Below are 16,499 nucleotides of genomic sequence, written 5' to 3' on the forward strand. Positions count from 1 at the left end.
TTACATATGTCTTTTAAGTGGCCTAGACTTTGACAGGAAACTTTCACCCACTCACACTCAGTTGCTAAGACCTAGGGAAAAAAAAAAAAAAAACAAAAACATAATTCTGAGATTGTTAACCTTAAATAAAACAAGTGGTAATTTAATTAAACAAAGATGAGTTTATTCAGGAATAGCAGGGGAATTGTAATTCAGGACAAGCAAATTATGGCAAACTGTAGATAAGTCTGAGGAAGACAGTACGAGGCTCTGGGAGGAAATTAAAGAGGGTTGTTCTGAACATAATTGTATTAGAGAAGAAGAATTTAAGATTGTGGTGGTTTCTCACTGGCTGTAAGTGGTGAGCAGTTTGCTATTACTGAGGCATGTGGAAACCTTCCTCCTTCCTGCTGCTCATGTAAGCTGAGATGAGCACTGTGTGCATGGGAACTCTCCCTTCATGGCTTCCCAACTGCATTTTAAATCAGATTTCCTTGATTTGTTTTCACTTTTCCCCCTTTTGATTAAGATGTTTCTCAGAAAGCATCACTGATCAAGCATCAGATCATTCATTTTGATTGAAATATTTTTCTCTATTTGTCAATTGGTGCTTGGAAGGGCCTTTCCCAGGAGTCATGTCTCACATGGGGGTTTTAGTGGGGGGAGGAGGAATGGGTAGAAAGTGGAAACCATGGATGCCACTTTTGAGTAACAGGGCAAATAGCAGGAGGAGCTGTCAGGCATTTCCCATGCATAAATTTATATCTTATTAAGCTTAGAAACCTTGGAGATCATCTCAAGGCATTGGGCTAACATTCTGTTTGCTATATTATTTTCATGGCCTTCGGAAACAGCAGGAAAGACTAAACTCAAAAAAGGGTTTGCAGGTACCACGCCTGTATTTCTCTTTGTCCCCAGAGCTGTTGGAAATCTCCTTTGGTCCTACTGCCGCCACCAAATCTCCTAGTGCTGACTAGGAAATTCCAGGTTGGCTGGTCAACTTCCTTTTTAAGCCAAGTGGGTTGCTCAATGATCTTATGTAACTGAGTTTTAACTTCCCCAGAAGTGTTAATCCAGGTGCAGCAGGTGGTGTTGGCCACAGTGCAGACACCTCCTTGCTCAGCTAAAAGCTAGTCAAGGACTGACCTATTATCAACTTTGGTCAAAGAGTCTAAGGCTCTTTTTTGGGCCGGTGTTGTCTTGGCACTGATTCTGCAGTATCTCTAAGAGTTAAGGAGAGATTTCTCCCTATATTCCTGTTCACATTTACTCCTAACCAGGGAAGTATGGCCCTGCTAACAGAAGTGAACCCTGAATCATAAAACCTCCTGGTAGGTCCTTTCTGATTTGACAGTGCAGGGGATTCAACTAAGGAAGGTGCTTGAGTTGGTTTGTGAAAAGTTAGGGGTAGTTTAAGAGACCTTGCTTTGCTATATGCTAGCTGTATAGGCCCAAGGTGAATGAATGATAACCACCCCAGATAAACATAAATCCTGTTGGGGTATGAATCACTCTCACTAAGGTGGCACTGTTAATAGATAGATAAGAGTTTTAAATGACAAATCCAACAGTCTGAAAGGCAAAAGTTACCCTCCTTAACAAAGGCCTGGGAGAAACAGATGAAGATGTTATCTTTCCAGGCCAGTGCCAGAGTTGAAAAAATAAAGGGAAAGACAGAAGTTTCATGTTTGAGATGAAGTCTTGATTAAGCATCAGGGTGAGTAAGTAGTCATCCTCTATGTCAGCTACTTCTTTTTCTAGTCAGTTTGATTCAGAGGTCTCTATCTGTGTAGGGCCAAATGTCAGGTGGAGCGTTTTTCATCTGTGAGATACATATTCAAGGTTTAAGTCCCTGAAGTCTGGCTGCCATCTGGGTGGTGAGGAGGACCTGGTATAGTCCTTTCCAACTAGATTCTTGGGGCAGTCTTTGTTGAAACTGATTCCAAATCAAAAGGGTGGGAGAAAATTGGAAATGTTACTTTGGAGAGTTGTAGCCAGATTTTTGAGGAAGCTAGAATTCAGGATCCAGTTCAATTTACAAGTATATAACAGAAACTCAAGGACAGTTAATAGGATTAGAATCTGATCTAGACAAAGAGGTAAACATAATTTGTTCTCTCTTCAAGTACCCTCATTTTTTATAGTAAAAATAATTTCTTTGCATGAAACATTGCTTGATTATTTGCATTAGTGCAGCAAGAAAAGTGATTAACCATATAAGCTCTTTTTAAGACTGCTTTCCTGGAATTTTGTAAGCAAGGTACCAAGTTGATTTTTCCTTCAGAGGGCTTTATTTATTGGCTCTGTAAAGTCAAACTGTGTTCTTTAAAACTCTCTGGTTCTATCTGAATCTATGCACATTTCTCAAATACGATATTCCAGTCAAAGCTTTGGTAATAACAACCAGTGTTTCTCTGTCCTGATATAAAGAGAAAAGATTCTTACTGAATTTATGCGAATTATTATCATAAAAATAAGAATACTCACAAAGAGTTTGCAAATTCTGGAGGGATCACATAGAAAAAGTAAATGTTTTGTCTTTATTCACAAAGGTGTATCTTACCAAATTATTGATAGCTTAAGAGAGAAAAGCGTTTCCTAAAATCTGGGAAAGCAAAATATTACAGAATCAGTAATGTTTTAAACTAAAGAAGCTATAAAAATTATAACAATCCTCTCAGTTCATTTAGTCCCATGTTTTTAATTGTTCTGCTTGCATTCAGTTTTGCCACTAGTTCTGGAAATTCTTACCAAGTTCAGTTTTATTGTCTTAAAGTTATCAGAAAACCATCCTTTCCTGAAGCTTCTTGAAGATGAAGTACTTTTGCAGAAACACTTGTATAAGCATCAGAGTAAAACAGTAACTGTAAATGGCCAAAACACTTAAAAGTGGCCATGGTTAAAAACCCGATGAGAGTTCATTATAATGCAGTTGACAAGGAAATTCGGTAATTTTGTGACTTACCCTTTATGACAGTAACCAGAATTACAAATGTTAATGTGATAAAAAGGCATATAAGATCTTTAGAAATTTCATGCTATTATTGGGACACATTAATAACATTTCCATGCAAATTTATTCTAAGAAGGTTTAGCATCACCTGTTTTTAACAATACTTCCCAGGTAATTTAACATATCAAATAAGTCTAATTAGTTTAACATATCCTTCTTTATAAGGAGAACAAGTCCTTTGTTATGTTCTAGGGGCCCTCTGTAAAAACCTAAAGTTAGTTCAAGATCAAAATACTTCCTTTTGAATTTGATTTTTTGGGAAGTTTGTCAAAAATATCAAAAGATTTCAGGGCACCTGGGTGGTTCAGTCAGTTAAGTGCCCGACTTTGGCTCAGGTCATGATCTTGCCTTTCATGAGTTCGAGCCTGTACTAGGCTCTGTGCTGCCAGCTCAGAGCCTGGAACCTGCTTTGGATTAATTATAGGTCTTCCTCTCTCTCTTTCTCTGCCCCTCCCCCACTTGTGCTCTGTCCAAAATAAACAGACACTTTTTTTTTTAAATATCAAACGATTTGGACCTTTGGTCAAAGAGGATCATATGTCACCATGAAACAATACTTTAGGTATCCATTTAATCAAAGTGACAAAGACTTTGCAGGAAAATACAGAAAGTTAAATAGTTGTAAAAAGCCTTAGCTTCTTTAATATTGAAAAGACTCAGCTTTTTTTTTTTTTTTTAAGTAACCAAAGACTTGATGAAAGCAAAACACACAGTCTTTGTTTTTCTAGGAAGATTACATTAAAAGTAAAGGAAAACCTTTGTTTACAATTTGTTCTTAAGAGCAGATCAATAATGTAAGAAAACATTGTTCTTTTTTTTTTTTTTAAAGTTTATTTATTTATTTTGAGAGAGAGACAGCTTGAGTGGGGGAAGGGCAGAGAGAGAGAGTAGGAGAGAGAATCCCAAGCAGACTCCACGCTGCAGAGCCTGACACAGGGCTCAAACCCACAAAACTGCGAAATCATGACCTTAGGTGAAACCAAGAGTCAGACACTTAACCTACTGAGCCACCCAGGGGCCCTGAAAACATTGTTCTTTTGACAGGAAAAAGAACAAATTCCAGTTTTGTACCACTGTACTTTTGAAATTAAAACTCATTTTTAAATAAATTTATTTTAATCTTAACCAGCTTGACTGTACATTAAAATACCCAAAGATTCCTTTTCCACAAACCTACAACTTTCGTTTTACATTCAGATTTTATCCTGTCTTTTCTCTTTTTAAATAACTAGCCTCACTAGGACAAATTTTCCCTCTAAAAAGTGCATTTATATTCCTTATATCTTCTTTTACCAAAAGCCCATGTCATAATTTTTTTGCATATAGAGGTGTCTCCCTTATTATTTCTAGTAGCTTTAAGCACACATATTAATTAGAATTCTTAACCCTTAGCAAGTTTAATTAAGAAGTAAACAATTAAGAACTGGCCTTTACATTAGCATTCTGTGAATTGGCAGATTTTATAAATTATTTTTATGATTTCTGAAAACATGCTTTTTTCATAGAAAATTTTTAAGCATGGCTAAAACATGTTTACTGTTAGACTCAAGTATCTTTAGTTCCTCTGTAAAAGGAAGCAAAAAAACCTATGTTCAGTAATCTATGTTGCAATATTTTATCTTACTTGGAAATGATCTGGATATTTAATGAATTTAACTCATATTTAATGCAGCAAAACTTTAAGGTTCCCCAAAAAGACTTGGGGAAATTATTTGAAAAGTTCACCTAAAACCTTTTTATCCCACTTACTTCTATTTAGTTTACTTGCTCTTAACAATTATGTTTAGATCCCACAAAAACTTCATGAGACCTTAGACAAAATCAACCATCTTCCCAAGCTGTTATTCTTGTTGACAGATTTTGTAACAGAGATAACGTGAACTTACTTGACTACTAAAACCGGGTAGAATAAAAGTTGTATGTTTACATTCTATTTAATCCTGGTAACTCTGAAGACATGCCTATTTTAATTAAACCAAACTTAAGGCCAGCTTTTGTTTGCCAAACTCAGGGGAACCTGAAAAACATTTAGGTTACTTTCTATTACATTTTTGAGAATTTCTATGAATACTTAATTCACATTTGAGTCAGTTAAATAGAAGTCTTTTACAAATTGATTGTAGTAATTCTATTGGAGGTAGACAGTACTACATATATACAAGACACATGCATAGGCACACTTAAACATACAGACAGACATAAACAGAGGCTTCCATTTCACTCATGATAAAAGTTGGATCTCACTTTTCTGGTAGATGGAATTAGTTAAGGCTACCTGCCCAGATAGCTAAAGCTAAGTTTTGAAGGACCTTTCCCCCTTTTGTTTTTCTTCTAGTAAGAATTACTTCCCTGAAGTTTGCACTTTAGCATTTACATCTCAGAGGCACAAGGAAGAATGCAAGTTACAAACCTTTAAAGATTAGTAGGGGAGGTTTGGGTATTGGCAAAAAAGAAATGGATAAACTTTGAATTGTCTCTAGAGTTGCATTTCTAGTTTCACAAGGATTTGCAAGATAAGGTTTGTTGTCAATTCCTCAAGGAATTGAGTTGCAACTTAAGTGACATTATAGCTTGTTCCACTGATCCAACTACATTATCCACAATGAGCAGAGGGAAGAGTGCCTTAACAAAATTTTCTGTCAGGCTCCGACTAGTGCCTCTCATCTTATTTTCTGCCTTTTTTGTTTCCAGTAATCTCTGGAGTTAATCCAGTTATTAAAACTGTTAGAGAATTTTCTCTTGAGTTCAAGAAATTAGTTAACTATAGCCCTAACTTCATTTGGCCTTTAGCGTGGCCTTTGACCAAGGAGTGAAAAGTAACTGAAGAGAATCACCTGTAGTCTCAGGCGGTGTTATTTTAAAAGGTAATTTAATAGTCTCTTCAGGGTGTAAAGGCAATTCAGACAGAGAATTGCTAGAATGAGTACTCAGAGGAAGAAAGAGGGGAGCAGTAGGAGTATTGTGTCACAGTAAGAGTATTATGTCAGTCTTAAAGCCTTTTGTTTTTGGTACCTCTTATATCTTTACTTTTTCATTAGCTTTTTACAACAAATCTTTCAATGAAGCTATTTTGGAATTTTGAAGTTTGGAAACTTCTGCATACCAATAAAAATAGGTGCCCCATTCTGTTTGATTTGGGTCTCCTTTGCTTTCAAATGCACTTCTTAAATGATCCTGTCTAACTGGAACATTTCTCATAATGGCCATTGTGATTTTGGATTGTCTTTAGTAAGATTTTGCCATTTTTGTAGCTATTTTACAACTTCTGAAACCATAGTTTTTAGACATAAAAAAGATAGGTATGCCAGCAGGTGACCTGCTTAACTCTTTGGATTTTACGGATCCCATTACTCAAAGCAGAAGTACAGAAAACAAAAGAGAGCTCACCAAGAAGGGTAGTGCATTCACAAAAGCAAATAGTCAGGGAGCTGAACCAAAGAGACTAAATTCGAATCCAAGAGGAAACCCACTGAACCAAAAGGAAAAAGACAGCTCACAGAAATGGAGAGGACAAGGGGCTCAAGTGGGACCCACAAACAGTCATTAGTTCCCCAGGGGTTCTGCACCTTCTGATCCCGCTTCATGACACCATGTAATCAACCTTAAGTGAAACAAATGGTAATTTAATTAAATGAAGATGAGTTTATTCAGGAATAACAGTGGCGTTGCCATTCAGGACAAGCAGACTGTGGCAAACCATAGGTAAGTCTGAAGAGACAGAGGGGAGTCTAGCTTTTATGGGGTGCTGGGAGGACATGGGGTGAGTCATTTTGAAAATAACTTCATTGGAGAAGAACAAGAGCTCCAGGTTGTGGTGGTTTCTCACTGGCTGCAGGTGGTGGGAAGTTTGCTGTTACTGAGGCATGTGGAAATCTTCCTCCTTCCTGCTGCTCATGTAAGCTGAGAGGAGTGCTACATGCCCAAGAACTGTCTCCTCATGGCTTCCGAACTCCATTTTAAATCGGTTTCCTTGATTCATTTTCACAGGTGCTTTGATGGTTTTTTTAAATATATTGTCTCTTTGTGAAGCTAATAGGGGCATAAGGAGATCAGATGCCACACATGCCCTTGGCCTCATTGCCACTAATCTACAGTCAACTGAGCCAATGGGACCAGGCAGAAGAGTTGTCAGTATATTTATTCATAAGTTATACTTAATGATTTCATGTCATATCTACTCTATTTTCAAAACTAAGACCATGTAGTCTCATTACCAGTTTTACCAGCTTGGCTATTTCCCTTCCCTCAAGAACTTTGCCTTCTCTCTCCTAACAATGGAAGCCTCTTCCTGCCCTTAGAGGAGGCTAACACCTACACCCTGGATTCCATTCCCCTTGCCTCTTCAGAGGCTTTACTCCAGTGTTAGCCTGTGTCTCTTGTATCATCAGTGTTGTCTTCTCTACTTGATTATTTCCACTGGTAAACTACTTGCCTTGATATCTATCACTCATCTTTAAAAAAGCATAATGGGTTTATCCACTTTAATTCACCTTTACTGCTTTATTTTTCTCTGCTGCATCATACCCGTGGAAAAAGTTGTATAATCATAGTTTCCACCCATTTTCTAATTCTTATTCTATCTTCAGTTCTTTCTAATCAGACTTGCTTCACAGCATTCCACTGGAAAATTTCTTCTCAAGGGCATGGGCCTCCATCTAACCAAAGCCAGTCGTCTTATTTTCTGGCTTCATCTTACTCATTTGATGTCATCATCCACATCATCTTCATCTTTTTTAAAAAACGCTCCTTTTGTAGGCTTCCATAATTTTACACGAGCCTGTTTTTGAGCCAGCCACCTCCCCCTGCCCGTTTCTTTGGGTTGCCTTTTCTTCCCCTATCTGATCATTAAATGTTGGGGACTATTCCAAGTTTCTAGCCTTAACGCTTCTCTCTTGTCTGCTTTCTGGGAGCTCTCTTTGGGTCCATGACTCCAGAATCATCTGGCGCAGACCTCTTCTGAGTTCCGAATATGGCTAGCCAGCTGTCTACAGACCTCTACACTTGTTTATTTAAATAGGCATCTCAGGGGCGCCTGGGTGGCCCAGTCGGTTAAGCGTCCAGCTTCGGCTCAGGTCTTGATCTCGCAGCTCGTGAGTTCGAGCCCAGTGTCGGGCTCTGTGCTGACAGCTCATGCTCTGTCTCTCTCTGTCTCAAAAATAAATAAACATTAAAAAACAAATGGGCATCTCAGGTGTAAATCTGTAAAATGAAACTGTTAACTCTTGCCTCTCTTTTTCTACTTAATTCTGCAATTCCCAAAGGCCTGCTCTATCTTGGTGAATGTCTTTACTATCCAATCATTTAAGTGTATAGACAAAAAAAAACCCCCAAAAAACAAAAAAACTTAGATATCATTCTTTTTCTTTCATCCACATCCAGTCGTTTAGCAAGTCCTGTCTGATCTTTTTACAGGATAATTGGCAGATTCAGTTAAAAACCTCAGATACTAGCCACGATCACCTCTTACTTTCTACTTAAACAGCCTCCTTACTGGTCTTTTCCCTCCACTCTTGCTCTCTTCAATTTATACTTCACACAACAATTTAAATGAGATCAATTATTACTACCATACTCTATGGTGCTTTAAATCCCTTCTGTTTTAGAAAGGTTTCTGTTGCACTTAGAATAGTACTAGTCTTCTCGCTATGTTACTTTAATAATCTCTTTGTTTCCCTCCAGTATAAGATTGCTGAATATATAGCGTGTTTATACTGACTCTTCAGGATGTAGAATAGTCCCTGCAAGTAGTAGATGTTAAGTAAATATAGGGTGGGGAACAGACTATTGTTACAAAACTCTTAACTTCATTATATTTAGATTATGTGAGTTTATTATTCTGCATTTATGGAAATTAATTTCCCCCAAAGTGGAATTAAAACCTGTAATGTCCAGTTTATAACTTGTCATCCCCTTACTGAGCTCAATCACTGTTACTCTGTAGTATATGCTTTGATCCATTGTACCTTCTTAGGCCCTTCCAAACAAGTTTGTAAGATACACCAACAAATATTAATGCCTCTACCCCAACTGCCACAGACATTAAGTGACATGTGTAAAATTTCAGTAGGTGAACTGGAATCTAGGTCTTCTAGTTTGTAACCCAGATGACTTTATTGATGTAGTGTCTTAGGTGAGTGCTTGTATGTGTGGTAGTGGTTTAGAAGAATTACAGTAACCTTTAGGACCGGCTGCTTTTTTAATTCCCAGATTCCCTTCAGATACATTTTTTTTAGAGTTCATTTTGAGGTGGAGGCAGAGAGAGGGGAAGAGAGAATCCCAAGCAGGCTCTGCACTGATGCTGCCGGATGCAGGGCCAGATGCAGGGCTTGAGCCCACCAACCAGGAGATCATGACCTGAGCCCAAATCAACAGTTGGACACTTACCTGACTGAGCCACCCAGGCACCCTTTCGGATAGGCTTTTAAGCTCTCTTTAGCTCTGTGGCTCTTCTTATCAGCATTAACATAAAATGTTGGCCTCCGTTATAATTAATGTAGGTTTGGGTCAATTATTTTTATAGTTATAGGGGTGCTACTTAAAACTACTAGGTGTTATATACTTGTAATTAATAGTAGGTTCTATTAAGTGTGAGTTAAACTGATAAAACCAATATCTTCAAATTTCATAGAAAAAAAGATTGGAGACTGACAGCTAGGGAAGGTTGTCTTTTATTTTTTCTAGTAAGGTCATTGAAATACAAGATATAACAAACTTACTATCTTTTTATAAGAGAAAGGGCACTTAAATTTAAAAAGCGGCAAGCACATAATCTCAGAACATCTCAAAGTTTAGTCCTTTAAAACAAATTTTGTTTTGTGGAAAACCTTACTGCATTGATTCCTCTGTCCCTCAATTAAACCATGGACCAGTGTTAACTGGTTTCAGCCAGGTGTGAGTGGGGAGCATTGCTCTAGTCTGAAGAAACTGTGGATTCTAAATTACAATTTGCAAGTTTCTTCTCTCATATTCTCTTTCCCACAGACACAATTACTACAATCCTTTCATTCCTTTCTTTCTATTGAACTGTCTCAAAGCCTGGAGCTCTGTGGAAGCTTTCAGATGATGACTTTTGTCATCAGAAGTCTCAAATCTTTCTGCCCAGTATGGACGGACCTTGTTACAGTTCCTAATGAAAACATTCTCTGGAATCTCATTGATACCTTTAACCAAATAAATAATTACTTTAAAATGTCTGTGTTCATTTCTTATTGTTTATTCTAAAAGCGTACTTTCTTTGTTCTCTCTCTTCTACTCTTTGCCTGCCTCCACACTGAGATTACTAGTCGAAACACCTAAAACCAAGAGCCTCCCAGTAATCTGCTGTTTTCCTGTCTCGCTCCTTTGCTGTTCTCTTGGGATGAGCTCTTGCCAAAAAAAGAGTTTATGTTAACTAAATTAATTATAAATTTAAATTTATGATGATAAATTGAAAATTGTATCATTCTGATATCTTTGCCTTCTTTGATATTTTTAGGCAGACTCAGAAACATGTCATTTGTCACTCCTGCCTGTTTTCATACCTCCCACAAAAATATAAATGTGTATGTACTTCGCTTTAGCTATTTGGGATATATCTAGGTTTGATTGGATCAGCACGGTTAAGTTTGAGGAGGACCTGCTTGATGGGGTAAGGGAAAGGCAAAATTCATGTCATCCAACTCTCTCTTAACCTCTTTTCTCATAACCTTCCAATTCCACATTCCAGGCAATAAATATTATGTCCTATCATGCACCTTTCCCCTTACAGTGACAGTGGGCGCTATCAGTCAATAGCAGTACCTGTTTCTCAAGCTGGAAATCCTAAAAATAAAATTCAAAAGAAAGGTCATCCCATAATTTCCCTTTTTTTTTTTTTTTTTTTTTTTTTTTTGGTGACTTGCAAATCATTTATCAGTCCATGTATAACAGACATTTTAATGGAGAAATTTTAGAGCTTGTGATAAATGTTTCATTGTTCTTTAGTAAATAAGAGTGAAAATCAAAGACTTTCTCTGATTAGGGTGACCAAGATGCTGTAAGTAAGTCAAATAAATACATAATTCCCCATTTTGGGAGGGAAAACATCATAAGTAAAGGTCAGGGAAATGTTTAATTTCAATATAAAACCCATCCAACTGTCATATCACTCTGGTCTCTGGCAGCCTACAAGATGGTATAAGGTAATATCAAAAATGAACATTTTGGAAAAGTGAAAATTTTTAATCCAGTCTTGACCTGTCTATGTGAATTGTTCTTTTAAAGCACTGTACATGTTTTTCAGTGATTTAAATTCTGTTCAGTTGCTATAATGTGTAGAAGTCAGTTTGATTGGGTTTTATGAATTGGAATCTGAAGTGCAATGAATGAAGGGGCACCTGGGTGGCTCAGTCGGTTGAGCATCCAACTTCAGCTCGGGTCATGATCTCACGGTCTGTGGGTTCGAGCCCTGCATTGGGCTCTGTGCTGACAGCTCAGAGCCTGGAGCCTGATTGGGATTCTCTTTCTCCCTCTCTCCCTGCCCCTCCCCTGCTCATGCTTTGTGTGTGTGTCTCTCTCTCTCTTTCTCTCTCTCTCTCTCTCTCTCTCAAAAATAAGTAAACATTAAAAAAAATTTTTTTAAATAAAGTGTAATGAATTAATGTTTTGAGTAAAATAGGTATTTCCTTTTGTAAGTAGTGAAACTTTTCACTGAAATTTGTTTCTTTTGACTAGGTTTGAGCGGAAACCCTGCAGATATAGAGAGAAGAGAAGCAGTGTTTGGAAAGAATTTTATACCTCCTAAAAAGCCAAAAACCTTTCTTCAATTAGTATGGGAAGCATTACAAGATGTCACTTTAATTATATTAGAAATTGCAGCCATAGTATCATTGGGCCTTTCTTTTTATCAACCTCCAGAAGGGGATAATGCACGTAAGTAAATTGGGGAGGGGAAAAAAAAAAAAAGACTTTCATGTGTGATGTTAATAAATTCAATTCATTTGCTTAATTAAAATATAATAATAGGTTGGCATTTGGGAGGGAAAACATAAGTAAAGGTCAGGGAAGTGTGCTAGATAGCATTCTAGCAGTGTTTTTAATTGTTCTTTAAATATACCATCTCAGATAATTTTACAATAACCCTATGAGCTAGTGTCACTTCCCCGTTTGATACAGAGGTTAAATAACCTGCCAATGTGTGTATACCACGTGTTGGCAAAGAGCTAAGTCACATACACAGTGTGGTTTGTGCCATCATGGTTTTTAAAGGTCTTTGAACATTAAATTGAAATAATTACAGTTTTTAATTTTGGGGTTTTTTTTTTAATTTTTTGGAAATCATTATGAAAGCAAAATTCTGTTCTCTTCCCTGATTCATTATTTTTCAAGTTCTTAAATTGTTATTATATGCATGATTCGGGTAATTGCCTTGCCATTCTAGAAATGTTTATACTACAACTTATCTTGACCAAAGGAAAAGTACATCATACAGTGGTAGATCTGCTTTAACTTGTAGCTACAATGGTTTTGTCTTTCTCCTGCCTATGTTCTTCATTTCTCTTTTAAAATTTCTTACTCTCTTTTTAATCAATTTATTTAAAATAGATAGTCCTTGACAGTACATTCTATAACTGCTAAGAAACCTAGCTTGGGTTTTGGTCACTATATTTAAATAGCTATAGAGTGAACCAGTAGTATTTTATATATCAGGAGAGTAATATACCAATATTTTTCTTTGTAAAAACTTTATTCTTATGCCTTTCAAGTTATGAAGAGTTAAATAAACATTAGCTAACTCTAAAAGTTGGGTTAAGTAAAAATTTAAAGTGATGCCATTAAAGGTATGCCTGGAGCTCATGTGAGAGTTGTGTTTTTTGTTTGTTTATTTTAGAAAGTAGGTCACTGAAGAAGTCAGTTTATCGGAGAGCAGGGTTTTTCAGCAACAGCTTTGTTTACATTTTACACCAGAGCATTCTTTGTCACCCTGCACTGTACTACCCTCCAGTTGAGGCCACCAGAACTTCTCCAGACATTGCCGGGTTTCTGATAGGGGGCAAAATTGTCTATGGTTGAGAATCACTTGTCTAAATAAGAAAAAATTTAGGCAATATTCTTGTCAACATTGAGCCAAATTATTTTTTAAACTTTTGTTTTTATTAAATAAATAATACATATTTTGCTGTAGAAATATTAGGAGGGAAAAATGACAATTCATAGGAAATAACATTCACCAAAAATCTCACTTCTTGGAGATTACTGCTATACCATTTTCATATTCTCCCAGATTTTAAAATATGTTTTGTATGTCTGTGGGTACTCACGTATGTGTATGTGTGCATATGTGGGTAGGCACGAGAGCGTGTAACTGTGTGTATATGAAATGTTTTATGTGAAAAGGGAAGGTCATACCATGTTCATCAACATATAGGTAAATTCTGTAGTGTTCAATTTACCCAACTATCATTATAGACTATTGGGAATTGGTATTCTAGAATTCAGCGAGTTCGCAGATTATGAAGTGTTTCTTTACTTTTAACATTTTTTTCCCTAAGATTATAAGAAGACTAAAGAAAAATATTTTCAACAGGAATGGATTTTGTTACTAACAAGGACAAATCTTTTTGGAATTTGGACTGCTTCATTTCTAGGATGTAGTGACAAGCCCTTTCCCAAATTTGCTTAAGGAGAATACTGGCATTAGATCCAACTGGGAAGATACTCTAAAATTGTCAGTGTCATAAGACACTTTAAAAACAGTCAAAATCTGCTAGAAGGTGTTAGTAAAACATACAAAGATATTTTTGTTCCACGGTGAAATGTTAGTATTTGCATTTTTTTAACATTTATTAGTGTACTTCATGTGTCTTTTCATCATGTGTATTTTAACACTAAGTAGTAAATCTGTAGTCACAGACTATATTATCAAAATTTCTTACTAGTACTGATGGTATAAAAATAAGCATTATAGGGGCGCCTGGGTGGCGCAGTCGGTTAAGCGTCCGACTTCAGCCAGGTCACGATCTCGCAGTCCGTGAGTTCGAGCCCCGCATCAGGCTCTGGGCTGATGGCTCGGAGCCTGGAGCCTGTTTCCGATTCTGTGTCTCCCTCTCTCTCTGCCCCTCCCCCGTTCGTGCTCTGTCTCTCTCTGTCCCAAAAATAAATAAAAAACGTTGAAAAAAAAATTAAAAAAAAAAAAATAAATAAGCATTATAACCCATACAATAAACACATTTTTAGTTACTAGTATAATACCAAGGTTCTCAAACCTTTTGGTCTGAGGGCCCCTTTATACTCAAAATGCTAAGGACTCCACAAACAGATTTTGATTATATGAGCTATATCTGTAGATATTTACTGTATTCTTAATTAAAATTGAGAAATTTAAAAATATTGTATCAGTGCATTTAAATTGTATCTAAGTGTTGTATTATAATAAATATAATTGCTATAATTATTAATGAAATCTTAAGTGAAATTATGAAAAGAGTATTAGCAGTATTCTTCATTTCCTTGTATCTCTTTAAGGTCTGGCATAATTGAAGATAATCTGCTTCTGCATTTAGTGTCTTGTGTTAGCACATGTAGTGTAGTCTTTGGAAAATTCCACTACACATTCCTGAAATAGAATGCAAATTACATCTTGGTATTATTACATAGTTTTGACCTTGGGGGATCCTCCTGGGGTTCCTAGACAACACTTTTCAAGAACTGATTCTTTATACTGTTAATGTACATACTTGATGCACCATCCAAGAAATAGCCCAAATGGAGAATTTTAAGAATGGAATATTTGCCTTATGGTAGAGCACAGACTGAATTCAGATTGTGCATCTCTCTCCGGTGAATATGTTTACAGGGGAACACCTTTGGTTAAATAGATTTTTATTATATTTATACTCTGACTTTACTGAAAGCATAGGACAGTCCTTTTGTAACTTTGATTTTTGCAATTATTTTTTCACTGCAGCTACTCTAAAAATTTGTAACGATCAGCAGCAGGAAAAGGATTTAATTTTTGGAAGTATTTTACTACCATCTGTTTCAAAATCATTCTAAATTTATCTGTAATTTAAGGTAGAACTATATATGAAATGAAATATGGCATCAACTTGTTTCATGTTCTCTTTTGAAATATTTAGTCATCTAGTTCTAAATATGCATGTGAGATTTAAAGCTGAAAATGATATAATTGTGTCATAATTATTTTCCCCTTAATCTCTGTTGCATTGATCTTTAAACTTTTTTGGTTGTATACCTTATCAGGAAGAAATATGAGCATATATTCAAAGGATGCATTTATGAATTATATATATGTAAAGCTATCTACATAATGTGTATATAATGTTTATACTTTATAATATGTATAGTTTTAAACATATGCAAAAATATAAACTGAAATGTTAAAAAGATGAAATGAGGTTTAAAATTTTGATGTTTAGTAACCATAAAATATCATTATTGATAGCCTGATTGAATATACATTATTTTATAATTTTGATTTAACCTTGATTTCCCTTGATTTGGGTCTGAGTTTGCTTTATTTCAGAACTTGGTTTTAATGTTTCTCACAGCTGAAAAGAAACTTACAACATTTTGTAAATCCACATGCAAGAAGTGTACTCACTAATGATATCTTCACTCCCATCCACCAGTCACACAAAATTTTTTTTGACATATGACTGGTAAATTCCATCTTCTTTTTTAAAAATTTTTTTTAATGTTTATTTTTGAGAGAGAGACAGACAGACAGACAGTACAAATGGGGGAAGGGCAGAGAGAGAAAAGAGAGACAGACAGACAGAATCGGAAGCAGGCTCCAGGCTTTGAGTTGTCAGCACAGAGACACTAACGTGGGGCTTGAACTCACGAACAGTGAGATCATAACCTGAGCCGAAGTCAGACACTTAACTGACTGAGCCACCCAGGTGCCCCCCCATCCATCTTCTGCTTTCAATGTATTGTTCTTACATACTATTAGAAAGTATTGCATTTTTACATTTTTAACCAGTGAGATCAAACCCGTTGAAATGCTTCATTGGGAAGATAATATTTTAGCTATATTTCAAGTTGGTGAAAGTGGTCAACATGGCATTTCAGCTCTCATCCTCACTTGGTCTACCTGGAGTACATCTCGTGTCTTCTGGGCAGGTGGAAGGGGAAGGAGAAACTGTCCTACCACTTCTGTTTCGAACATCGTAAACCATAAATTCATTTAACTGGTTATTGTGTACAATGGTACGTGGTCATTTCTTCAGCCTGAATGTAATTCAAAGAGAGGTTTTAATATTTGGATGGAGAAGCCAGCACTCTCGATGGATTGTCCAGCCATCTCCTTTGGAAAACATGCTCTTGTACCTATTGATGGCTGAATCCTGCTGATGGTCCTCAGGATTTTGTTTTTTTGTTTGTTTGTTTTTTTGTTTGTTTGTTTGTTTTTTAATCTCATCATTCCTTCCATTTCACCACCACCAGTTGATTTTATTCTAGTCTCTGTCTTCTCTGACCTCATCTTGTCCCACATACTTCTCCTGGATTAGTCTTTATTCAGTAT

At 36.3% G+C, this 16,499-nt stretch overlaps 1 protein-coding gene across 4 annotated transcripts in view; it reads left to right on the forward strand.

Moving 5' to 3' along the window:
* Positions 1-16,499, forward strand: part of ATP2B1 (ATPase plasma membrane Ca2+ transporting 1) — a 129,547-nt gene that overhangs the window by 64,307 nt on the left and 48,741 nt on the right. For all 4 annotated transcript variants that reach the window (XM_058741826.1, XM_058741825.1, XM_058741823.1 and 1 more), the window contains exon 3: positions 11,684-11,881. In XM_058741826.1, coding sequence (XP_058597809.1) covers positions 11,684-11,881 — 198 coding nt within the window. The remainder of the gene's footprint in view (positions 1-11,683; positions 11,882-16,499) is intronic.

This window comes from Neofelis nebulosa, chromosome 8, assembly GCF_028018385.1.
Source record: "Neofelis nebulosa isolate mNeoNeb1 chromosome 8, mNeoNeb1.pri, whole genome shotgun sequence".
NCBI lineage: Eukaryota > Metazoa > Chordata > Mammalia > Carnivora > Felidae > Neofelis > Neofelis nebulosa.